This window comes from Triturus cristatus, chromosome 6 (assembly GCF_964204655.1).
Source record: "Triturus cristatus chromosome 6, aTriCri1.1, whole genome shotgun sequence".
Classification (NCBI taxonomy): Eukaryota; Metazoa; Chordata; class Amphibia; order Caudata; family Salamandridae; genus Triturus; species Triturus cristatus.
The window spans coordinates 193,032,761-193,058,699 of NC_140589.1; the positions used below are offsets into that span (position 1 = coordinate 193,032,761).

Here is a 25,939-nt window from a genome sequence, read left to right on the forward strand (position 1 = left end):
CTAATTCAGCATTAATCAATTTTTGGTTGCGGGAGTAGTGTGCTATTTGCTGAAAAGTGCGTTGATGCCTCGTCAGGGGTAGTAAGTGCTATATATATATATATGCAGTTACAATTACAATACTGAAGTATGACTGTAGAAGGAAAAGGATTATTGGTCGTAAACTGGTCATGGTAGAGTTTTAGCTGACCAACTTCTGACCAAACCACCTGAGTTTGAGGATGAACTCTAGTTCCCTGACAACTGAGTAGGCTTGGACCAACATAGAACTTTCTATCGCCGAACTGCTTTGACAAAAAAAAACAGGATATAGCTAGGGGAATATTATATTATTTTGTTTGATTGTGTCTAACTAACTAATGCAGCACCGCTGTTTTGGACTCATGGAGGGCTGGGTTGGAGTTGGACCAGTGTGCGGTGAAGAAGCCTTTCCCCATTCCCTTCAAGGAGATTGGAAAGACAATGCTTGCCTCCATCTTGTACTTACACTTTTTTTCATCCCATAGCAGGACTGCCTGAGAATATTTGATTTACAAGACAGACCAATGTGTGTTGTGTAAATCAAAGAGGATTAACAATGTACCACTGTGTTTGAATTGGAACAAATAAGTAATGCAACATTGAGTGATTGTGAGTGTTGTGATGATTCATGTGGTGCAAGACAGTAAGGGTATAATTTGCAAACTTGATTGTGTTTGTGATTATTTACAATGTTGGTGGTCTGATGGGTGAAGGTGATGTTTTCCTTCCCCTTTGACACTTAGCAACATTTGTTTGCCAGGCCCACACTGCTCTGTTTTCTGGTTCACATTCCTCAAAGACCCGACAAGTTCATTTAGCTAACAAACACAAATCTACACAAATAAATTACTCAATGTTTCCCCAGTTATTCATCCACAACATTGCACTACAGGTCGATCTCTCTATTTTGGGTAAAGAATCTGAATGGAGTTGGACATATTTGTTACTCTGAGGCAGGATGATGATGCAAGGACATAGGGCATGACTACCTCAACAACTGCAAGTTATCAAGTTCAGGGAAACCAACATGGTGATGGCTCTAAGAGGTCTACTCAACTCTGTGGATTGGTGAGAGGTGTGTTGATTACTTGATTTGGAAAATGCAGTGCTGCTAAGTGTGTCTGCTGGATGGCTCAAATTTGAAACTATTGGTGGTTGGGGGGCCTGTTGTTGTCACATTTTCACATTTTCACATTATGCATGCAGTTGGCTAAATTTTATGGTGATGAAAATTGACAGTTGCAAGTTTGATCAGCCCGGGACATGCAGCCACTTGTCTGTGATTGTTGGTTGTTGTAATTGCTCTCACGTAATTGATTTTATAGGAGTCATAAAATGAATGATTGCAAATGACTATGCTCTTGCTCTGCCTCTGAGTCTTCTTGGTACAGTCCTCATGAAGCTTCCATTCTGCCCTTCTCCTTGACTCTAAAATATCATTTCTGTTTTACAATTCAAAGGCCTTCTCCTCTCCTGCACAATAGGCAAAAGCACCATACCCCCCATGCTTACCTTACCAGACCTCTCCAGCCAGACACCCAAGATTGACAGAAAATCCAAGAAGAATGCAGATGTACCACCCAATTAGGCAGTACGTATAATTTATCTTTTAAGAATCATTTTTTAGAACTGTGTGCATTCGATTTACTTCGCCATAATTTGTATTTTCTATTTTTCAAAGTAGGTGACAGAACATTTAGATACACAATAATATAATACCTTCTCTGGGGTTGACATACTGCTTCTGTGTTTAACTTAACTGTGCAAACACAAGGAGATGATGGACGAAGCGCTGACATTTTTCAGACACTCACCACAAGTCGCAGATCTGGGTTGAATCCATCATCATTCTTTAGCTCACTTCGCCAACTCAGTTCAGACCCAACTATATGCAAATCAGACTCGACCCTGCCAAGCCATGTTTGGCTTGGCAGTTCAGGCTGGACTATTTCCATGAGGCACTGGGTCAAGTCTTATTTGCTTATTTCCTAATTTGCTAAACATAACCCTTTTCTAAATTTCCTAAACTACATTTTAGAACTACTAATAAATTGAAATGAATGATCTTTGCTTCTCATCTCTTTCTCAATCTCTCAAGCCCCTTTTGCCCTCCATTTGATCATAAGAAACTCCATTTTGAAATTGCAGCCAATGAGCATTTGGTTAATACTCTGAAAATTATCTATTTATGGATTTCAGAAAAGGCAACCAAACCCGAGAATTTAGTTCTTGGGACCATAATTAATGAAGTTTTGCATGATGCTTAGCGGTTTCTTTCTCTCCTAACTCTGGAGGTCCATGGTACTAACAGGTTAGTGTCCATGGTGGTCGACCATGGCTCGGACCACTGGTCATTATGCCTTGGATTATTTTTGGTTCTGAATTAGTTTTAGTAATATTTTTTTAAGACACTTTTTGGTTTGGATCGTTCAGGTTAATCTGTCCCAACTGAAATCGGCTTACGATATGGAAGAACCTTGATTGCCCATTTTCACTATTTTTCTTTTAATATCTACCTGGAGATTGGTAACTATTTCATTCTTTGCATCCTATTCATTGCGAGTGCCCAGTATACCAAGCTCTTCTCATATTACAAAATTCACCTTGACTTAATCAGGGCCCACTGGTGGAGGCAGCAGAAAAGAACATTTATTTCCTTCTCTCTCATTCTTTTACACTTTAATAGTTTTGGGTGTTGGAACTTGCAGCTTCTTGGTTTTAGCATTTTGTTTGCCTCAACCTCCAATTGATCTTGGTGATGGTTCTTGGAAAGGTTTGAAACATTTTTTCAAGCAAACTTTTAAAGAAAAGCTATAAAGTTTTGCATCACAATATCATATACAGGGTTGTCAATATGTATTGTATTTCAAAACAAATATTTGACAAATATTTTTCTTAGAATATTTATTTGTGTTTTCTTCTTTCTATGTACCATTACATCAGGCTTGAAAAAGTACAAAGGACTGGATAAAACACATGTTGGCTGAATCATCTGCTATTTATCATTACTGGGTTATATTACCTGCTTCTTCTAATTGGTGGAGCAATTGCATTAACTGTGTGACTGTATCATGAAGAAGTAAAGAAACAATCTACTACGCCAACGTCTATTCATTTTGTTGAAAGATTGTACAAAGATTTAAATCTGTTTTGTATACCTGTAATGTTCATGTCTAACAGGGTGTCAGGTTGATTAATTGATATGTTCATTTGTGTTTTGAATGTTCCACTATTATGCTTCTCAAGATGTTCTAGCTGTTTTCCTCTCAAAGTCTTCATTGCATCCCGTCTCCCTGAATGCTGTCTTTTAAAAAAAACAATTGAATAAAAGTTTTAATTTCACTCACCAATCAATGACTTGGAACGCTCATGTGTAGAACAGCCAAGCCTACTAGATTTGCCAATCCTTTTTTAAAAATGTACCCCCAAAGTACACCTCAAGCTGCTAGCCTCAAAGTGGAGTATCAAGTTTGCACTATGATGTGTCTCAGGCCTATTTCCTTTTACCGCCTGACCCTATGTACATTGTGCCTGGTGAAAGAACTTGGGACGAGTTAGAGGTTCTAGATGAAGCACCCTCATTTTCCTACCCAGAGACTGGAACGCATTGCATCACATTTTGATTTTTTTGTATGCAGAAATTTGACACTGTTGTATTTTAAGTCTTGAAATCTATTTTATTTTGTTCATAATTAAAACTGTTTCCCTAACATGTCTCTTCTTTAGCCTGCATGACCTTTTCTTCACTTTCACCAGAGCTTTCTGAATTAGGCCCCTAGACTTCAGGTCTGTACTTGGACTCAAGGTCTAAGCTTACCTTTGTGAATTGGGCCTTTAGACTGCAAGTCTAAACTTAGACTACAGGTCTAAGGTTACCTTTGTGAATTTGGCCCTAAAGTATTATTTAGCTGTCTCCACATTTCCCCTCACCTCTCCCAACATGCACCTATGGAAATGGTCAAGAGTATAAAGTAGGTATGTGCATGTATGCGCATGTGTGTGTGTGTGTGCAGGTTTAGACACAGAAAAGCACTGTGTTAACACTTCAAAGTTATTCCCTCTTTAATGTCTCATCCCTTCGTTGTCCCTGAATAAAAAGTTATGATCCCTGATCACAAGTTTCAAGGTCACTTCACAACACTAGTAACACTGTGGAGACAGCTAAGGGATAACCTAGGGCCCTACTATGCGTGTTGCTGAGCTAACATCAGGACACTCATTCATGAGTAACAGTTCCCACTTCCTTGTGGGATCTGCCTGCTACCATTGTTGCCTACCTGCCGTGAGGGGAACGGCTGCTCCAGCGAGGTGTCTCCTTGCCTCTTTCCTCCATTGTGCGGGCGGACGCATCCATAAACGCCGTGAGGGGAATGGCACATCGGAACTAATCTTCCCGGCATTCCTTGCGAGCGGCGCTTGCGGTGACGACACCTGGCAGCGCCGGACCACTACTTAGGCCGCCAGGTGTCACCGCAACGCGGGACGCTCTTCCTTGTGGGATCTGCCTGCTACCATTGTTGCCTACCTGCCGTGAGGGGAACGGCTGCTCCAGCGAGGTGTCTCCTTGCCTCTTTCCTCCATTGTGCGGGCGGACGCATCCATAAACGCCGTGAGGGGAACGGCACATCGGAACTAATCCTCCCGGCATTCCTTGCGAGCGGCGCTTGCGGTGACGACACCTGGCAGCGCCAGACCATTACTTAGGCCGCCAGGTGTCACCGCAGCGTGGGACGCGCGCGGGCGGCGCCCGGGCGAAGCCCGGGCCAAGGGCGGGCCCGTCCTTGCCCGTCAAAGGCCGGAGAAGGCTGGGCTGGGCATATCCTCTAACGTGTATTGCTGGACAGTGATTTGTAAGTACTTATGTGCTAAAAGATCGGGGCAAACGTGTGTTTGAGCCTGAATTACTGGGGTCCCAAATCTGAAGAAGTTATTTAAAGTTTATCAAGTAGGGTCAAAAGTACGGGGGAGCCACCCCTTGAGGGGGGACACCACCGTAACGTTTTAGTATTTTAAGTATTATCGGACCCTTGCTTTAGATTGGAGGCCCTTGGTTTATATATTATACACGATGAACACTAGACTTAGCTCGAATAGGAAATCATCGGTGGGAGGATCTGTTAGGGGTACCCTAGACCAATTTATTCATAGGGCAGCCTCACTGTTAGAGCGCGAAATAGTGCACACTGAAAGACGCATCTCAACTGAATTACAGAGGAAACGTTCCTCGTTGGGGGCCATTCAATTTGTAACTACACCATCACACAACACTTGTTGCATTACACACCCTGAACAAACAGGGGATACAAATGCTATCTCACAGCCTCATATACAGATAGATACTCAAATAAGCTTGAATGATACTGTCACTATAGATAATGGCACAGGGACAGAATCTGAACATCACATTGAGGGCCAGACTCAGGCAAATAAGACTTCCACAAAGTCAGATAGGACAAGTAAAAAAAAAGACTCACTGCCCAGTAGCGTAAAGCAAAAAAGGACTTGCGGCACTAATAACAAAAAAGGTGGGGTTAAAACATCAAATAATTCCACTAGCGTCATAAGCCCAATTGACCATGGTCAGCCTAAAACTAACATAGATAGTCTGGCAGCACACCCCTATCAAGAACTATTTAGTGACATAGAAAAATTAATTACATCTTTGTTGTTACCCCTTGCAGAAAGGGTAAAGAGGATGACAGAACAGCTAGTGTTAATAGAAGAAAATAGTTCGGCTAATGCCAAAGCACTGGGAGAAATAGCCGTGAGAATGTGCACGCTGAATCCTCTAGGTCCAGTATCTGAGCCAGCGGCCAATTTAGTTAATCACACAAGTAGTGTAAAGTCAACCCCTATACTCAGGAAGACTAGCCTGGCCACACAGAAGATGAACCCGGACTTAAGAAAGGATATAGACAGTGGGCTTGTAAACAAGAAGAATACTGAGTGTGATAAGATGAGTGGGCGAGAACGCATAGATAGAAATCATGAGGGATCACCCCAGCATATAGATCTTCCACCAGAAGCTGAACCCTACGTCATTGTACTCACAAAGGTACCTGAGCTAGCACATGGAAATTATGAAGGCCACCAGGCCCTTAAAAATAAGGTAATGCACTGGCTCAGAGTGAACAGGCCACTACCCACAAATTTAGACGGGGAAATTCTTCACGTCAGAAGGTTAGGATGGATGGGACGACGCCCCAAAAATGAAAAGGGAGATGCAGTCATTGTTAACTTTAGGGATTATAGAGTGGTAAACCATATTAGAGACTGGTACCCGGGGGGCCGGGGGGGAGGTATAGCCACACACGATCTGAGTTATTTTTATCCTAAGACCCTGGTAGACAGAGATGAGTGTTTAACACGCCCAAACTCTCAGCCAACGACAAGTTTAACGTTTAATGTCCCAACCTCAAATCAGTTCGCGACACTCTCTGGTCTGGAGGAGGTTGATTGACTAACCATTCCCATGATCACTAATATAACTACTAATGAGAAATTGCTAACTGATGATTTGGGATTAGTCTCCTGGAACATAGCGGGCCTTGCCTCAAAATTTGATAACCCTGAGTGGAGAGAATATATAGCAAGGTTTCAAGTGATATGTCTCCAGGAAACTTGGGCGGTGGATTACAATTCTTTTCAGTTAGAAGGGTATGGGTGCTTTTTTGTGCCGGCACAAAAATCAGTTATGGGTAGAGCTAGTGGTGGATTGGTCACCTATGTGGACTTGAGACTGGAAGGTGTGTGGACCAATTTGAATTGGAATTCCCATCATATCCAGGGCCTAAGCCTTAAAATAAATAAAATGTGCATTATTTTAGTTAACTTTTATAATGCCATTACCCATAGTAAAGAAGGCTCAATATTATGTGACCTAAATAGCCATCTAATCAGTGCAATGGAGCAGGATAATTCCACAGCGGCCCCATGCATTATTTTAGTGGGCGACTTAAATTGTCATCTGTGCCCAAATGTAAAATTCCATAGGGGCACGTGGTCTGGGTGTACCATAACAAATGGTCTGCACCTTGAACATACCAAGGAAGGGAAGGAGTTAGAAAAAATCGTGAAAACCCACTCACTAAAATACACGCTTGACTTGGTATCAGTGGAAGAAGGAAGTGGTGCCCCAATAACTTTTAAAGGAAGAGGATGCAGCTCAACAATAGACTTTATATTAGTTTCAAATATATTCTGGCAGTGGATAAAAGAGAGGACCACGGACTGGAGTATATTTAGTGACCACAACCCATTAACGCTTGTGATTAAAAATCAGTCAGCCCCTAAAGATAGAAGAGGCCCACAGAAAGGCACTCTTGAAAAAGTAACAGATCAGGGGAGACGATTAAGATGGTCCTGTATTGATGGAGCTGCCTTTTATGAAACCCTTATCTCGAATGGGAGAAAAGAGTTCGAAATATGTAATGACCCCCTATCTGGAGGTTTGGATGTGATAAATGCATTTGAGTCACTGGCTAATCACATAAACAGACTATTAAAATCCACTCGTTCAGTGAAACACAATGATGTGCCTAGATGGTTCAATAAAGACTGTTCACGAGCACAGAAGGATTTAAAAAAAAGTCTGAAACAGAGACCAAGAGATAAAACGCAAACTGCCAAATGTAGGGCTGCTTATAAAAAGGCTGTAAAATGTAGAAGACTTGCCTTACAGTCACACACATGGGAAACTTTAAGGGAAGCCGCGGAAAAACGAGATCAGGGTACTTTCTGGAAAATTATAAATAATCCCTGTTTCCAGGATGTCGCAGCGCCAGTAATTGGCACAACCATCCTCCCCGAGCAGTGGTCAACTCATTTCAAAAGTCTGTATAATTTTTCATCCGCAAACTCTCTTGTGGAAGAGGACTTGTGCCCATGGAGGGCAGAGATCGAATTTACTATTGGTGAAGTTAAAATTGGAATTCTGGGGCTTACACAAAATAAGGCACCTGGCCCAGACGGTATACCACCGGATTTGTTTTTATATAAGGTAGAATTTTGGGCACCAATTCTGACTAGTGTAATTAATGAGGCCATTAAAGTGGGTATGCCACGCTCTTGGTCCACAGCAATAATAGTACCCATTTTTAAAAAAGGTAAAAAAGACGACCCACAGTGCTATCGCCCTATATCGTTGATTGACGTGACAGCAAAAGTTTTAGGTAGAATGATTTTAAACCGCCTATTGGACTGGGCCGAGGAACACCATATAATTTCTGACTTCCAATATGGTTTCAGGACAGGCAGATCAACTACGGATCAATGCCTGAACCTCTACTTACTGGTGGCAAAATATACCATAGCCAGTGAACAATCGATATACCTGGGGTTCATGGATCTTTCGGTGGCATTCGATCGCGTAAATAGAGATAAGTTATGGGCACTTATGACAAGATTGGGAATTGACACAGAACTTATAAATATCCTGAGAGCATTACACTGGAAAACCTCCGCAAAGGTACGATATAACATGGCCGGGGATACAACAGGACCTTTTCGTTGTACAAGTGGAGTAAGACAGGGCTGTATATTGGCCCCATTCTTATTTTCCTTGTACATTAACGAATTAGAAAAATCATTGTGTACTCTGAACGCAGACACTCCAATGGTAGGTCACCGCCCGGTTCCAGTGTTATTGTACGCAGATGATGCGGTTCTTTTGGCACGTACGCCGAAAGGTCTGCAGAGTCTAATAGACGGTTTTGTTGATTTTATGAATACCCTAGATTTGTCAGCTAACCTATCAAAATCATATGTATTGTTAGCGGGAGCTAAACCATGTAGAAAATTCACTTACCACATAGGGTCACATAACTTAGAAGAAGTGAAAACTTTCTCTTATCTGGGTCTTTTATTTGACGGGCTTTTAAATTTTAGATTTTTAACGGAAGAACGGAGCATAAAATTGATTTCTTCAACAGGAGTAATTATGAGCCATGGAAGGAGGCTGGGTCGTTGGTCACCTGAGCAGGTCATGCACCTCTATGGCTCCGTCTGTTGTACCAAAATAATGTATGGAGCAGAAGTATAGGGATTTGCTGGGACTAAACAAATACAGGTTGAGGAAAATAAATTCTTTCGTAAGATCCTTAAAATTCCTCAGAGCTCGTCGGCTTTTATCACCCATGCCGAATTAGGGAGACCATATATTGAGGATTTAATCCAGACTAGACCTGCCATGGCTTGGATTAGGACATGGTCCAATACGGATGCAGAATTAGGACGGCAAATTATAGCAGACTGCTTGACCAGGGATAAAGGGATGTGCATACCATGGTTGAGATATGTAAAAACATCATTCGAAGGTATAGGTTGCACAGACCTTTTTACTAATCCATCCACCATAATACCTCAAGACAAGAATAGGATTAAAGATTTGCTCCTGGAAAAAGCTGGAGAGCAAAGAATTAACACTGAGGGCAGAAAGCCTCTAGCTAGTACCTACTGTAGGACCAAGACAGTAGTTGCCATGGAACCATATCTTGGTTTAATATATAATGGACAGATCAGGTTCTTGTTCACTCGTTTTAGGCTCAACCTCATTCATCATATTTTAGCGGACCCATCGGGATATACCACTAGAGTTGAGCAGAAAGGTGCCTGCGGCTGCGATAATAAATCTCCGCAGGACACCCTTCATTTTGTATTGTTATGCCCTTTTTACTCTTTTCCCAGACGTCGTTATTTAATAAGACTTTTAAAAAATGGCAAATTTAGACAAGCCAAGGTTGCCCTGCTGTACTTACAAAGGGCAGAAGACCCATTAACCTTGGCTAGTATTACAAGTTTTTTTACAAGCTGCACTCAAATTAAGAAATACCAGGGGACATCCAGGGTCAAATTAGGGCCAAGTTAAGAAATGCTGTATTTTTTAATAGAAACCATTTTAACTGTATTTAGAAATTATTGCCTTTTATGTCGTCAATGGTTTTTATTAATTTATATTCTAGCCCTAGCATTTGCACTTTAGGAATTGTAGGCTATTCTTCTCCTATGTATTAACAATGGAAAATGTGTGATGGAAAGTAGTAGTCCATGTGTATATGAATAGTGCCTTGTGGCCTTTTTTTCACGAACTGAGTTTTTTATCTTGGTGAAGATATTTTAAATGTACCTTTTAAAATGTTAAGTTGAACAAGTGATGAATGTACTGTATCATATTTTTTATCAATCAATGTTGCTTTTATGGTGACTTGTATTGCACCGAATAAAGCTGATTTTGAATTTTTTTGAATTTGAGTAACAGTTCACTTTATAATACCTGCTATCATATCCTATCATAACTTTGCACATTCACATATCAATACAATGGAGACTGGTAATTATGAGATGCTTGATTACATTTCTTCTGCTCCACTGCTTTTTTCACCTTCATAGTATGTTTTTCCCTAACACTGTTTGGAAAAACGGATTTCCTCACCTAAATAAATTCAGGTATAAAATCATCAGGGGTTCCGTGTTCCTGCAAATCTAGTAATTGTGATACAGAAAGTACTCTGACTTCAGCCAGTATAAGAATTTTAAGGGTACTGGAATGAGCACCTAGCGACAAGCTGAAGCGTGCCACAAGTCCTACGGGGGGGTAGTTGTATTAAGCCTGTGTATTGTGGGCAGGCTCCCTTTTGCATCTTTGTCCCATTTCCCACCTTTTCCAAAAGGCGCAGCTCCCAGTGGAGTGGTCTATCTGGGTGACATCTGTTAACAGAAAGGGGCAATGTGCTTACAATCCTGAGTTGCACAACTAGTGCCCTTTTATGTCCTCACTGCCACTAAAAGCGGACCACAACAAGGCTGGCAAAATCCCAACTACCCGAGACCTGTTTTCGAAAAGGCTTTGGAATAGTTGTGGAAGCAAATGGAAAAAAATCCAACACTACCATCCAACGGCATGATATGTTTATTAAAGTCTGCCCTCGCTATGATAGGTTTCGTTGGGTGTGAGGCTGGGTGAAGGGACAACTGGCCTATAGGCGGTCCAATCCTTCTGGCCCTACCAGGGGTTGGCCATGGATGGACAGGTTATTCGGGTGTGGTAGAGTTTAGTAAAGAGTGTCCTGAGCAAAGACGGTGACTTGAAGTTACCCCTATGCTATTGCTTATTGTTTGGGTGGGTGTGGGGATAGCTGGAGTGGGGACTGGACTGCTAGTGGTCCAGACCTTCTGGCTCAAATCCTGGGTTGCCCACAGATGGACAGTTCTTAGAGGTATGGCAGGGTTTAGTCACAGTTCCCCTAAGCAGAGACCGTGCCTTGAGGTTCCATGGTTGCTTTTCTTTGTAAATAAGTGATTCTGATATGTTGCATATTGAAGTGCTGTTTAAAGAATTGTACACACAGCAACACTGAATTTAGTTGACTGTCTGAGCTTTGCCTGAGGGAACGTAAATATGAATCTGATTACCTATAACAATGCCTTGTCTTAAGGAATTCTGAAAAAAATGATGTGTGAACTTGATCTAGTTTGGTGTTTGGATTTGAACTAAAAAGAAAGGTGAGGATCCTTTGAATACCAACAACCTGTGGTCTGCCTTATGTATTGTATGTGTTCTGGAATTTCAGGAGTATAACTATCACACTTAGATCCTGAGAGATATATAAATTAAGTAAACATTAGCCACACTTGCCTATAATCACACTTTTATGAATCCAGTATGCCTCATGCTGACTTAAAATTGCATCTTTATCCAGGAATCAGTCACTACTGTCTGAGACCTCAGCATTGTGTGGTTGATTATAGTGTTGTGATGTGTATGTCAGCAGAGTGGCTGCACGGAAGACACTCACACATGTTTAAGTATTATAATTCTGTATTTAGCACTCAATTAGCATGGTTTAAAAATAAAACAATTTCTTAATTGAGACAACCTCTATTAGTCAACAGGTACCGTTAGCTCTCCCATCATTTATATATTCGCAAGATAAGGTGAATATGTAAGTCATTTGTATGCGATGCCTTATCCAAATGCGGAAATCAGTGACTGAGTGGGATGCCTTTTTAACTGTGAGTGAATTATTTATGGAGAAAATGATGAAGGCGGATGAGTCTTTCAATGTATGTTCTGAAGATTCAGCTCTCATTTTTGCAGCATTTCATGCCCGAGGCAGCGCACAGATCTAATAAGGAAATGGCCGTGAAGTAAACCCAACAGCAGGGGTGAGGTCGATGTGAGTTACACCAGGAGGCAGACGGATACTGAACCTCTGCATCAGGCTTGTGAAGAAAATGAACAACTTCATCTTGGCAAGGCTTTCACCAATGCAGACTCTTTGACCTGTAACACAATTACAAATGAAAGTAATGAACCATTGTGAGTTAGTAGAAGTCTGGCACTTTTTTCATGATTTCAGTCACCTTGCTTCAATTCCCCAAAAATGCATTATGTTGATTCTGCTGTGTTTACACCTGCTTGCTGATGGTTTTATATTTTACATGAATGAGTACCTGTCTGTAGTGTTTTCCCAGTTTGTTTGAACTGTCCCGGCCTCTGGCTATGCTCTAGGACTGACTTTCAAATTTACATAGATGTATGGTGGAGTCCTTTTACTATGAATAATTCCTTGAGAGCTAAGACCTTTTATCAAATCAAGGAAGCCAAGTTGGTATCATATTTACAAAAAAGTGACATTATCAAATGAGTAAAACATTATTTATGTAATGATATGCTTAGTAAAAATTGAAACCTTTGCATAAATCATCTGCTGAACACAAAATAGGAAGTTTAATTTGCAGGATGGCACATTCATTCTGTATGCTCAGATCTCTTGTCAGGAAAGATCCATAGAGGCAAGGCATTGGTTTCCTTAAATTCGCCTGGCCTCGCCCCTTTAAAAGGACCAAATAGATTTTCAATCAGAGATAAGTGCACAAAGATTCAATATAGTGATCACGGGTCTTACACCTGCGATTCTTTGCGTGGTTTTCACTGACTTTTTGCCACCAGATCTCCTGTTTTTGCCGACTTCTTTTTTTATGCTTTAGAACTCTGGGCACTTTACCACAGCTAATGAGTGCAAAAATGCATGTGCTCTCTGCTTAAAACATGGTAACACTGGTTTATCCACAATAGGCATATTTAGTTTATTTATAAGTCCCAAGTAAAGTGCACTACATGTGCCCAGGGCCTGTAAATTAAATGCTACTCCTGAGCCTGCAGCACCAATTGTGACACCCACTTCTGTAGACCTTTAAAGATATCTCAGGTCTGGCACTTTAGAGCCTGTAAGTGCAGTTTTAAACTGCCATGCCGACTTGTCAAGTTAACCCTCTTGCCATTTTCATACCTTCCCTTTAAATATACATATAAGTCACCCCTGAGGTAGTCCCTGGACAGCCCAAGGGTGCAATATATTTGAAAAGTAGGACATGTAGTTTAAGTTTTGCATGTCCCAGTAGTGAAAACCTCTTAAACTCATTTTTAACTTCTGCCAGGTCCATCTCTCATAGGTTAACATTGGGATTACCTTATTATATCCTATAAGTTTAATTTTCAATTGGGAAGAGATGGGACCCTCACGTTTGGTGTCTCTGTAATCACAATTTCAAATCCTAACTCATGGTGAAGTTAGATTTTACATTGTAATTCTGAAAATGACATTTTTAGAAAATTGCAATTTTCTTTCTGTAGCCATTAGGTGCCTGTCACTGAATACTTTTAGTTTTGGTTTCCAAAACTTTATTTTGGCACTAGGGCCTTAAAAGTACAACCACAAACAAAATAAATATAAATATAACAAACCAGTTAAAACAATAAAAGATAAAAAGTTGTTAAAATCATGAGTGTAGTCTAAAAGCTGAGTTGCCCACCATTTAAATTGTGAAAAGTGCAATTAATGACATAATGGAAAGCTATTAGATTGCACTTCCTAAGGTGCTCCAACAAGCAGTGTAATATACAGAGAATGTGGGAGTAGGGAGCTACCAACCCTCCCTCCGATAGGGGTGCTTCTAATGTGGTCCCCACATCGTATATGGCACCAGTAGGGAGGGCTGAGTGTTTTGGGGTGGTGTTGTCTTCTCTGGATTTGTCGCCTCCGCCCCCTCAGGAAATACAATCTCCCTTACTTAATGAGTTGGCTGCTCAATCGGGAGGTGAAAGGGGATTGGGAGGTGAGGTCCCCAGGGCCCAGCCAGTGATCAGGGATAGGGCAGCTAGTAAATTGGAGGGGGGCACCCAAGAGGCAAGCACCACTCATGGGGAGTCCATTAAGGATCAAATGGGGCTCATTCTTTGTTTAAGAGAAACCTGGTGGGTGGTGCCCCTGATGTTCTTGTACCACAGTCTGTTGAAGGAGATAAAGCCTTTAGTGACAAAAATAGGGTTTCTTTTGTGATGTGATACACTACTGGAAGTAGAATTTCTGGAGAAACCCAACAGGAATTGGATGAAGATCTACTGATGGTGAAGAGATATGTTATTGAAGGATGGCCAAGAGAACCAACGTTGCCTGTGAGGATGCAAGTGTATGTTAAAAACCCAGATGAATTACATGTTCAAAAGAATGGAATACTCATCAGAGGAGACAGGTTTGTTCCTCCATTTGGTTTGAGACAAGGGATTATTAAAAATGGACATGAGGGGCATCTCGAAAAGACTATGACTAAGAGGAAGATTAGGGAGCATTATCGGTGGCCAGCAATGGACACTGACAAAATTACCAAAATAGAAGCATGTGTTATTTGTGCCAACAGCGACAAGAGTATCAAGCTTACCACTCTCCCTTTCCAACCGTGTGTGTTACCTGAATGGCTGTGGTCTAAGATTGCTGTAGATTTCATAAGGCCATTCAATGTGTTACCACGCAGGTACATATTTGCACTTCTTATTGTTGATTATTACAGTAAGTGGTGGGAAGTAGAATTTCTGGAGGAACCCAACACTGCTGTAGTTTTAAGGATTTTCAATAAACCTTTCCTTAGGGAAGGGTGTCCCAAAGAAATTGTGTCGGACAACGGAGTGCAGTTTGTTTCCAAAGAAATGAAGGAATTTCTGGAGAAGAATGCCATTGAACATAAACAAATTGCTTTGTACCATCCACAAGCTAATGGTTTAGAGGGAAAAATTAATCGTACTTTGGTTGAGTGCATCCAATGGTCTGTTCAGAATGTAGTTGCTGTTCACGAAGCAATTAAGAGCATGTTGTGGTCACATCACTCGACTCTCAACGCTGTGACTGGTAAAAGTCCTTTTGAATTGGTGAGAGGGCAGGTACCCACATCAAAGTTGTGTCCCGCATGGTTGAGGAGTTCTCAAACTAAAACTGAGAAAGAGTGTTCTGTGGACAAAATCATACGTCCAAAAGTTGAGTTTTACCAGAGCAGAATGAAAGAGTATTATGACAACAAGCATAGAGTTACAGGAAAGACTACATGTATCAGCGTGGGAGATTGGGTACGGATCAAGGTTCCTACTCATGTTGTGAAAGGGAAGTTGAAATTCAAAGATCCTGAGTGGGTGGATGCAGTGTCCAAGAATGCTGTTCGCGTCAAAGATCATGAATGGTGGAATAAAAGCAGGTGCACAAAGTTGAGAACGTAGTTGAGAATGAACATGTTTGTGATAGCAAAAGTAAAATACTTGACAAATGGTTAAGCTCAAAGTTGTCTGGTCAGGATCAAAGTGGTTTGAGCACGACTGGTGTTTACATGCAAAATGCATCGGGTAAAGATGTTTCCCTTGTGGGACATCGTAGGAGCCTGAGGTCTGTCAACAGGCCACTTAGATTTTGTGATGTTTACTTGTTCCTAGTGTTGTTTTTTCTGTTCTATTGTATTTTTCTATCTGAGTTTTCCTATTTCCTGATATTGTTTTTATTAGTGTATTTGTTTCTTTGTTTTTCTTATATTTTATGAACGAAAGGGAAATATGTTGTGATGTGATGCATTCCGCATTCCAGGTTGGTGAACCTTGGAATGTGGAATGCAGAAGGATCTTGTTTGCAACATTCCCTTTCATGGCAGTTGCTGCTGGGAAGCTGGAAAGGGTTGAACCAATAAACCTACATCTGCTGATTACAATGTCCAACTTCATTATTTAGTCACCAAAGCTCCCTTATGGATCCCTGGAGGGATGCGATAAACAACACCAGTGAGGTGCAGAATATTTCATCCCCCATCCTGGACTTTACTTGGTTATTTGATAATGAATCGTCTCAGGTAAATAGAGGTTTTGTTCTTATCTTCCTCTTTGAGATTTAGACCTTAAAATTGATATCGAGTAGGGACCTTTTAAATGTGAAGATTTTTTCATCTGAAATTTCTCCCTATTGTTGGGTCACCTTTGGCTCCCTGATTGTTGCAAACTTGGTTATGCAGAATAATGAGCATTGTTTTAAGCTTGAGATTGAGATTGAGATTGACGTTATACCTGTTATAAAACATGGGCAATTTCCTTCTCCGCATGTAAAAAAGTATTCGAACGGCCTAAGGGCCTCGAAATCCATGGTGTTGGATGCGTTGGGCCCTGACTCCGATTCCTTACTGGATAATCCCAAAGATATTGTGGTCCATCTAGATCAAAGGGGACAAATTATAAACACTATGTCGGGCCTGGCAGTTTATCTCTGGGCATCTGGTATGGAAGATGACTTGGCCCAGTAAATTTAGTTGCCAGGAGCTTGAACACCGTTCAGCACATAGCGGAAAGGAATTAACTCTTGAGGTAGCAAGGGTGGGCTACCACTGTCATGGAATATGTCTGGCCTGGGTCAAAATTAGGAAAATTTGAATTTTCAGAAAACTGAACCGTCAAATTATGTGTCTGCAAAAAACCTGGGCTTGTAAAGCATTTGGCTGTAGTGGGTATTTTGTGTTTTCCAGTTTGAAAAAGGTCACACTGGGGGGGGGGGGGCATTCTGCATAAGAATTCAATTAATTTGAATCATCGATCAAATCTATGCCTGTGCTTGAAGTTGGCATGTTTGAGAGACAATGGTTATCCATCTTTTTTACTTTTGGCTAAAATGTTTATCCCATCTTTGAGACATTGTGACCATTTGGTGAATGTATCTTTTTCATTGGTTTATGATATAGCTATCAGGGAAGAGTGTCCTTATGTAAAAATCATGGCAGACTTAAACAATAAAGTCTCTAATTCTGCTTCTGAAATTTATGCTACCCCTATTAAAGAAGAAATATGGTCTATACCAGAGATCCTACTCCCAGAAAATATAAAAAAAGACAAAAGATGGTTCTCCCTTTCTCGAGATCCTAAGAAGACTGTACCTGATCATATTAAATGGAAGAATGCCTGCAGATGAAGCATCTCCTTTTACATTTCATTTCCCTACCACCCAGAGTCTTTTAGACTATGTGGTTGTTTCACACCAAATGTTTGGGGTCTGTGAAAACTGTTATGTTCTCCCATTGGTAATGAGTGGCCATACTTTAGTGAGATTGTGTCAGTAGATTTTAAATTACACAAATTGGACACAAGGAACTTTGGTTCAGACATGGCCGCTTTTAACAAATCAAATGGCCAATCCTTTTGGACCTACAAAAAATGTCCGCGGCCAGCTTGAAAATTAAGGGGCTTCATGCAGACCAGTTGGGTTGCATTCCTAACAACCTTATCCATTTTTTGGAGGCCCAAATGGAAGAGATTTGTAAATTAAGTTCTGCTGCCCCCCCGGTCTAAACAGGGCTTTTCCACTTTGAAAATATTAAACCCAGAAATAAATCAATTAATACAAAAACAGCATTTGCAGTTTACCATGGGTCCCCAGCAGGAAATTAACAGACTTAAAGGAGTAAGAAGCCTATGTATAGCTGATTATCGGAGTAGGGATTATGATTCCAAGTCACTCTGTCTGAGAGCAGCTGCAAGGACCAGAGACTCAAGGAAGCACTGGAGTCTGATTGCGGAGTATTGCGATTCAAGGCAGAAGGCTCTGCCTATCCCAAATTCCGAAAAAGGACTGGGTGGATTATATTTCCCTATTGTACTCAAACAATAGACTAGTAGTTTCTATGTCGCTATGTGCAGAGAAGGACTCGCTCTCAGTATTTGGTCCCCCTTCAGAAAAGATATGGTGGTGTTTCTAAAGAATGCTAGAATATCAGGTGCATACCTGATTCAGGTAGGTCACTCCCCCATGCCGCACAGCACCACCTGTGTGACTGTGTCCCTCTGCTCTCTGCCACCGCCGTAGGCTCTGGGCCCCTCTGCCTGAGTTGTGTTTCACTGTAATTTGCCATTTGCTGATTTGTTGTCTCTTGTTTTGCTCCTTTTGTCCCCCTTGCCTTGCCTTCTGTGCCCCTCACCTTGCCCCCGCTGGTGCCCTTTTCTCTCCGTGCCCCCGTGAATTGCGTTTCACTGTAATTTGCAATTCGTTGATTGTTGTCTCCTGTTTTGCTCCTTTTGTCCCCATTGCCTTGCCTTCTGTGCCCCTCACCTTGCCCCCGCTGGTGCCCTTTCTCTCTGTGCCCCTGTTTTCCCACCCGTTTTTTCCACCGCTGCTTCCCCTGCAGCCCCACCTTCCTGCTTGCCCATTTGTCCTCCTGCCTCCCAGCCGCTCCTCCCTCCCACTTCCCCATATCAGTGCGGCCGCTGTGCGCACCGAAGGCGTGCCTAAGGCAAGCCCGTCTGTGCCTGTCTGCGCCTGGACTGCGCCCAGTGCCAGACCCCCTGGCCCCGCGAATGCCACGACACCTGACGCCGCCACAACACCAGCACCCTCCACCCCGAAGTGGACCCCTGGACCCTTCTCCTGCCAGAACTGCTGCTACACCAGCCTCCAAACCACCACCATACCCACTGGGGTAAGTCGCAACAGCTTCCGATGCCTTCTACTCAAAACCCACTCCATCCGCAAACACACCATCGAACCTCTGGGACCTACTCGACTCCACTTCCCCAGACGTCGCCTTCCTGACGGAGACCTGGATGAACCCCCCCTCGGCACCCGACATCACTATAGCCATCCCTGACAGCTACAAGATCACCCGTAAGGACCACACCAACGGAACAGGAGGAGGAATCACCATCGTCCACAGAAACACCCTCAGAATCCCGACCAACACCAACGACACGCTTATCACCGCCAAACACCTGCACTTCCAGATCCACACCAACCCCAACATCACCCTCAGAGGAACCCTCATCTACAGACCACCCGGTCCCCGTCAGTGCGCACGCCCTTGCATCCACGGACTACATCCTCTTCGGAGACCTGGACTTCCACCTCGAGAACACCAATGACAGCAACTCCACCACCATGCTTGACAACCTTGCCAACCTCGGACTCAAACAGCGCATCACTACTCCCACCAGCCGCGGCAAGTGGAGGGAGTTCCGTGGGGCGGTAAGGCGGGGCGGGGGAGGAGCAGAGTGGGGGGTTCTAAAAACCGGAATATGGATAATTGCAGGTAAGTAAACGATTAAATAAATAAAACGGAACTCCCTCCATGGGCCGCGGCTGACTCCCACCCACTCTGCCAGACACACACTCGACCCCATCTTCTCAGCCAGCAACTACGTCACCTTCAGCTACACCACCGAACTCCACTGGACCGACCACCTTGTGTCCACTTCACCTTAGAGAAGCCGACAACACATCACCGCACACAACCGGCCCCCCACCGCAGCTGGAGCAAAGTCACCGAAGACCAGCTAGTCACCACCCTCGCCCGAAACCCACCAACGGACACTACAGACACTGACTCCGCCGCCCTCAACCTCAAGCAATGGATCGACGACTGTACCAACACTCTCGCCCCGATCAAGAAACCCTCGCACAGACACTCCAACAGAAAGCCATCTGGCTCACCGCCGACCTCCAGGCATCCAAGCAGGCCTGCCGTAGGCTCGAGAAGAAGTGGCACAACAAACAGACACCAGACAGCCACACAGCCTACAAGAATGCCATCCGCAGACACCACCAACTAATCCGTACCGCCAAAAGGACATCCTTCAAAGAGCGCATTGACAACAACGCACACAACAGCAAAGAGCTCTTCAACATCTTGAAGGAACTCTCCAACCCCAGCTCCAACTCCAACGACATCCTGCCATCACAGGACCTCTGCGACTCCCTAGCCACCTTCTTCCACCGCAAGATCGCAGACATCCACGACAGCCTCAGCAACCAGGCCTCCCCTGCTCTCCTGGACCACGTCAATGACGAAGACACCATCAAAACCATGAACACCATCCACTCCGGTTCACCATCCGACCCCTGCCCGCACCACATCTTCAACAAAGGAAGCTCCACCATCGCACCCCATCTCCGCAAAATCATCAACAGCTCCTTCGAGACCACCACCTTCCCGGAGAGCTGGAAGCACGCCGAGATCAACGCCCTTCTCAAGAAACCGAAAGCTGACTCCAAGGACCTCAAAAACCTCCGGCCCATCTCCCTCCTCCCTTTCCAAGCAAAAGTCATCGAGAAAATCGTCAACAGGCAACTGACCTCCTTCCTCGAAAAGAACAACATCCTGGACCCATCCCAATCCGGCTTAAGCAGCAACCACAGCACCGAAACAGCCCTCATCCCCGCAACTGACGACATCAGGGCCATGATGGACAACGGTGAAACTGCGGCCCTCATCCTCCTGGACCTCTTGGCCGCCTTCGACACCGTCTGCCACCACACCCTCCGCACACACCTCTACAACGCAGGGATCCATGACAGAGCACTGGACTGGACCACCTCCTTCCTCACCGGCAGAACCCAGAGTGTCCGCCTCCCCCATTCCGCTCTAAGGACACCAAGATCATCTTCGGCATTCCCCTAGGATCGTCTCTCAGCCCGACACTCTTCAACATCTACATGGTACAGCTCGCCAACATCGCCAGATCGCATGACCTCGTCAATGTAGTCAAGAGTTTCTGCAGACCACTCAGTGTCTTGGAGATCAACAAAGTATTGTGTGTGAATAAAAGAATAGGTACTATAGTTTTTGCCAAGAGTACAGCATCCGTGCCTACCTGGGTCAGGGAGAGAATAAGGTGGGTGCCAGTACGCAGTTGAGGCCCAAATTCATAGTTACAGGTATCCTATCTGTCAACTGAGCTTGTTCTCCCCACCTGACATGGGCATAGTTACCCTTGTGTAGGCATATAACTAATGAAAGATCATTGAGAGGCATTGCCATGTCCAAGAGAGCCTTCCATAGACTGGTCCAAGCTACTAAGTCAAAAGCTGACTTAAAGTCTAGAAAGGCAATATAAAGTTTTCCGTTGCCAATTGTGACTGTTATCCGGTATAACAACATAAACCAAAAAACTTGGTCTATGGTGGAAATTTTCCAGCGAAATCCAGCTTGAAATAGGATAAGGATGTCATGATCTAACGGCATCCAATCCTGGATTTTCCCCAGAACACATCAGCAAAAATCTTTCTCTAGGTATCTATTAGGCTGATTGGCCTATAGTTGCTCACTAAGGATCAGGCTTCCTTTTTATATATTGGTACAATAATAGCACCCTTCCAGGAATCAGGAATTGGGGTCCTGCTACAATAGCTTTAGCGATTAAGAGGATGTAACTAGACCAGGCTTCCTGATCAGTTAGAAACAAGTCAGCTAGGACATCAGGGACCCTGACACGCGTGACAGCACAGAGTGATTGGGCAACATCAGAGAGTGCAAATATTTGAGTTGAACAGGGACTGCTCCAGATGGATGGAACAGGATGCTGTTCCTGAGCTAAGTTAGTAGAATAAACAGAATACAATTGACTAAAATAGTCTTCTCATTTTGCAGGAGCGATGTTCACAGAGACATCCAGTGCATTCATAGCTGAACCACAGGCAACCAATGACCAGAATTTAGAACAATCTTTAGCAAAAGATGCATCCTTTATGGCTATTCACCTCTAGATGTCCCAATTTTGCTTAGCTATAAAGGTGGGCATCTTAAAGGCTTTCCTAAGTATGGACATTTGAGCCATGTTCTTAGATTTGATTGTTTTAACCAGAAAAACATTTAATGCGTGACATTCCTTGGCATACCAGAAATGTTTCCTTCTAGTTCAATTGCTTCCAGGTGTATTAGTGATAGAAAAGTGCACTACTACTCTCTCAAAGAAGTCAACATGCACTGCAGATAGTATCAGAAAGAGCAGCCACCTGGTGCCATTTTAAGTGGTGTTTGTCATTAGTCAAAATAATATCCTTTGTTTATGTGGCAGGGCCTATGTCTGAAAAGATCTTATTCCATAATGTTTGCATAGACCCAGAAAGAGGATTGTGGTCACTTTCTGTTTGCTCAACTACTGTCATATTAATGATAGTTGGTCACATCCTCATTTTGACTATGAAATAATCTATTCTACTTGTATAACCAACTTTATTGTACAGGTGACATCATTTTAGCTCAGATTTTGTCCTTCCATTAAGGGTCCTTAGCCCAAACCTAGCTGTTAATGCTTTTAGTTGAAGGGCTACCTGTGACCACCTACTAATAGGTGGGATATCCAAAGGAGGGATAGACCACAAAGTGTCCTAAGATTTTTAAATTGCAATTCTGAAAATGCCTCTTTTAGAAAGTTGTGATGTCATTTTCCTAGCCATTTGATGCCTTCTGCCTGTCTATGAATGCACATCTGGGTGAGACAGCCGCACACAAAGATAGCTTAGGTGTGGCTGATGGCTCATCCACATCCTAATGGGCCATCCCAGGCAGGATGGGAGGGAAGAGCTGACAGTTACACCGTGTAGGGTATGCCCTGTCCCCACACAAAGGGTTGCATACCCCCTCTGTAGTGAGTCTGAAGCTAGGGCAGGAAGGGATAGGACACTATGCACTTCAAAGGCCTCTCTGAAGTCTCCCCCACTACAAAGGCACAACTGGGTATACGTACTGGACCTCTGACACCATCAACTCAGTAGACGTCTAGGCCTGTTGATAATTTGCCAGGCTGTGCTGCTAAAAGGACTGTCACTCTACTGGACTCGTGCTATGCTGTGCTGACGTGCTGACCTCCTTTACTGGATGTGAGAAGGACTGGACTTGGATCTCTAGAGCCCAGAACCAAAATGACGCCAAGGACTTGCTGGGTTGCCTCCTGTTAAAAGACTTTATTCCACTCATCTACAGCACGTGCACTATGCCATCTGAGAGTCTTGCCCTGCCAAGTGTTGCCAATCCAGTCCTGGGGCCTTGGAAGAAGGTATAAATTGCTGCAACTCGTCTAAACCCATGCATCATCATCATTATGCCTCTTGGACCGGCGGATTGCCCTCAATGCTGTGCTATCACCACTGCTGCAAGGACCGAAGACATTGCATTGCTGACTGTTCTCAATGCATCCTCGACTTGTGCTGCTCGAAGACCACGCATCACCTACATCTTGGGTCATGATGACGATACATCTCTGACTTGTGCGGCTCGGAACTGACAAGTCGCCTACAGCCAAAGAGATGAACGACAATGCATTGCCTCATCTGTCACACTCCAACGATGCAATAAGATCCTTTTTAGTGGACAATGTTGGTCCCTATACTTCTGACCTGTGCTCCATCATGGTCGACCTGAATTTTGGGATTTGACCCAGTCTACCCCAACCAGATAGCCCAGGTTCACGCTTTATGCTTTTAAGTACTACATTTCTGCTTAATCTTTACAAATTCATAAGTCCGGTTATAAATATTGGATTAATGCAATAGATAACACTAGCCCAGCATACCTCAACAATTGCAACTGCTTTAACAAAACCTCAAGGCACCACCGTTCATCCAGACTCCTGCTTGCACATATCCCTCGCATAAAGAAGACAAGATCTGGTGGTCGAGCCTTATCCTAGATCGCTTCTAAAGCTGCCCATAAGAGCCTCCTCCTCACTTTTTGAATTACGCAAGAAGTTAATGACCTGACTTTCTGGGTAGTCCCTCTAACTCTAGGTTTGGCTCACACCTCCTCAGTGCCAGGATAACTCCCGGGCGATAGTGCACTCTACAAATTTGCATATCATAACAAAACATAACATCCTCTGTTGGATTTTCTGTTCTGGTTTCTGAGACTTAATAGACTTCCATGATCTGAATTCAGTCATACTGTGCATTTTGTTGAAGAGGTCTTACTGTGGCCCTAATTATCAGTTGGTGGGTACTGAGGCAATGTTATCGCACAGTAAATTTACAAGCAAAGGTATTGTTACTGTTCTCTAAAATGGCCCTAGTACCATGCAATTACAATAAATAATCCATGGAATGCGTAATCACCATAAATCTAAACAGAAGTGCCATTCCATGGCGTTTATCTTCATACATCTCCCCCTGCTCTGAGCAGGTGGTAAATGTATGCGGAGGTAGGAATGTGAGGCGACAGTGAGTTTGGGGGTGGTGAAGTAGGGAAGGGTAGGGCAAGTTTTTTTTATACCAGAGAGAAGCATTGTGTGTTCCACACTATTAGACATAAAACCACAGTTTCCTCCTTACCACTTGAATTCCACAAGAAGTTGATGACATGGCTTTTTGATTAGTTCCACTAGGCCTCACTTTTGGCTAGACTCACACACCTGCTCAGCACCAGGATATCACCCGGTGCGATGGTGCACTCTACAAATTTGCATAACATCACAAAACATAACATCCTCTGTTGGGTTTCCTGTTGTTGTCTCTGAGAATTGTGACTTAATCTAGAGGTGATAGTCTCTGACTGAGACTTAATAGAGTTCCATGACCTGAAATCAAACATTCAGGACATATTGGTGAAGAGGTCTCACCATGGCCCTAATTTTCAGTTGGACTGTACTAGGGCAATGTTAGTGCACAGTACATTTGAATACAAATTTACTGGTATCATTCTCTTAAATCGCCCTAGTAACATGCAATTATGAGAAAAAATCCATGGGATGGGGAATCACCGTAAATCTACACAGAAGTGCCATTACATGGGGTTTATCTGCATACATTTACCCCTGCTCTGAGCAGGTGGTAAATGCATGTGGAGGCAGGTGCGTGGGGTGGGCAGTGAGTTCAGGGGTGTGGAAGCAGGGGAATGAAGATCAAGTTTTTTTTCACAGAATGAAGCATGACACCAACTTAGGCAGCTTTGGGGCGTCAGACAATTGATCCCAGAACAAGACCTCAAAACAGCTGTACAGTCTCTTGATCGCAACAGACTAGATTATAGAATTGCCCTTCTCTCATGCATTCCCAAAGTTCACCTAGGCCCACTGATAGCAGCACTAAATGTAGCACTGTTCTTCATTTTAGGAATCAGGAAATATGACCACTTTTCCCCTGTCCTGCAATGGAGTTGATCCTAGCAATGGTGGTGATGCGCTGCTCCTGTTCCAAACAACCGCTGTGATGCGTCTTCTCTGATGAGCACAAGGGGTGTGATGCAGACTTCTCTGTTTCGTCATCGAGGGTGTCATCAGGGAAGATGCGAAGATGTCAGGTGCAGTGTAGGGCAGTGCTGGTTCCGAAGGCATTGAGTTGGGTTGATTCACGCAGCAGCAGTTCTGGTTAAGCAACAGGGGTGATGAGCTGGTTCCGATCCCTGAGACACTGTGCCGATTCATCAGTTCTGGAGAGGATGAATGGGTTTCGTTGAAGCAAACTCCTTAGGCCTCACTTCCAAGGGTCCAAGACTGGGTTGACACCACTTGGCAGGGCAGACTCAAAGATTTCAGCGTCCAGGTGCAGCAGCACAAGAGTTGGAAGTGTTTTTTGCCCCTGAGACTTTAGATCAGAAGGCAAGCCAGCAAGCATTTATATTCACTCTGGGTTCAAGTGATGCAGGGCCAGGAGAAGAACAGGCTGCAGGGGAACAAAAAAATGCAGGACTCCAGCAAAGCCCCAGTTCTGCAGAGTGGCAGCCCTCCAGCAGCACAGCAATCCTCCTTCCTGGCAGAGTCTTCACAGGTCCAAAGTGTACTGAAGTGGTGATGTCGGAGGTCCAATACTATGTTTCCAGTGGATGTTCTTGAACGCAAAGACTGACCCTTCAATAGTTAGATCATAGT

The 25,939-nt window shown here is 43.5% G+C and overlaps 1 protein-coding gene across 2 annotated transcripts in view; it reads right to left on the reverse strand.

Annotated features, from left to right (window-relative positions):
* Nucleotides 1-11,859: 11,859 nt before the first annotated feature.
* LOC146816622 (cytochrome P450 2K4-like) overlaps nucleotides 11,860-25,939 on the reverse strand; it is a 312,169-nt gene continuing 298,089 nt past the window's right edge. Inside the window, exon 9 of one of the 2 annotated variants that reach the window (XM_085610496.1) lies at nucleotides 11,860-12,301. In XM_085610496.1, the coding sequence (XP_085466622.1) occupies nucleotides 12,144-12,301 (158 nt within the window). In that variant the 3' untranslated portion in view covers nucleotides 11,860-12,143. The remainder of the gene's footprint in view (nucleotides 12,302-25,939) is intronic. The other variant, XM_085610497.1, reaches the window with a different exon arrangement.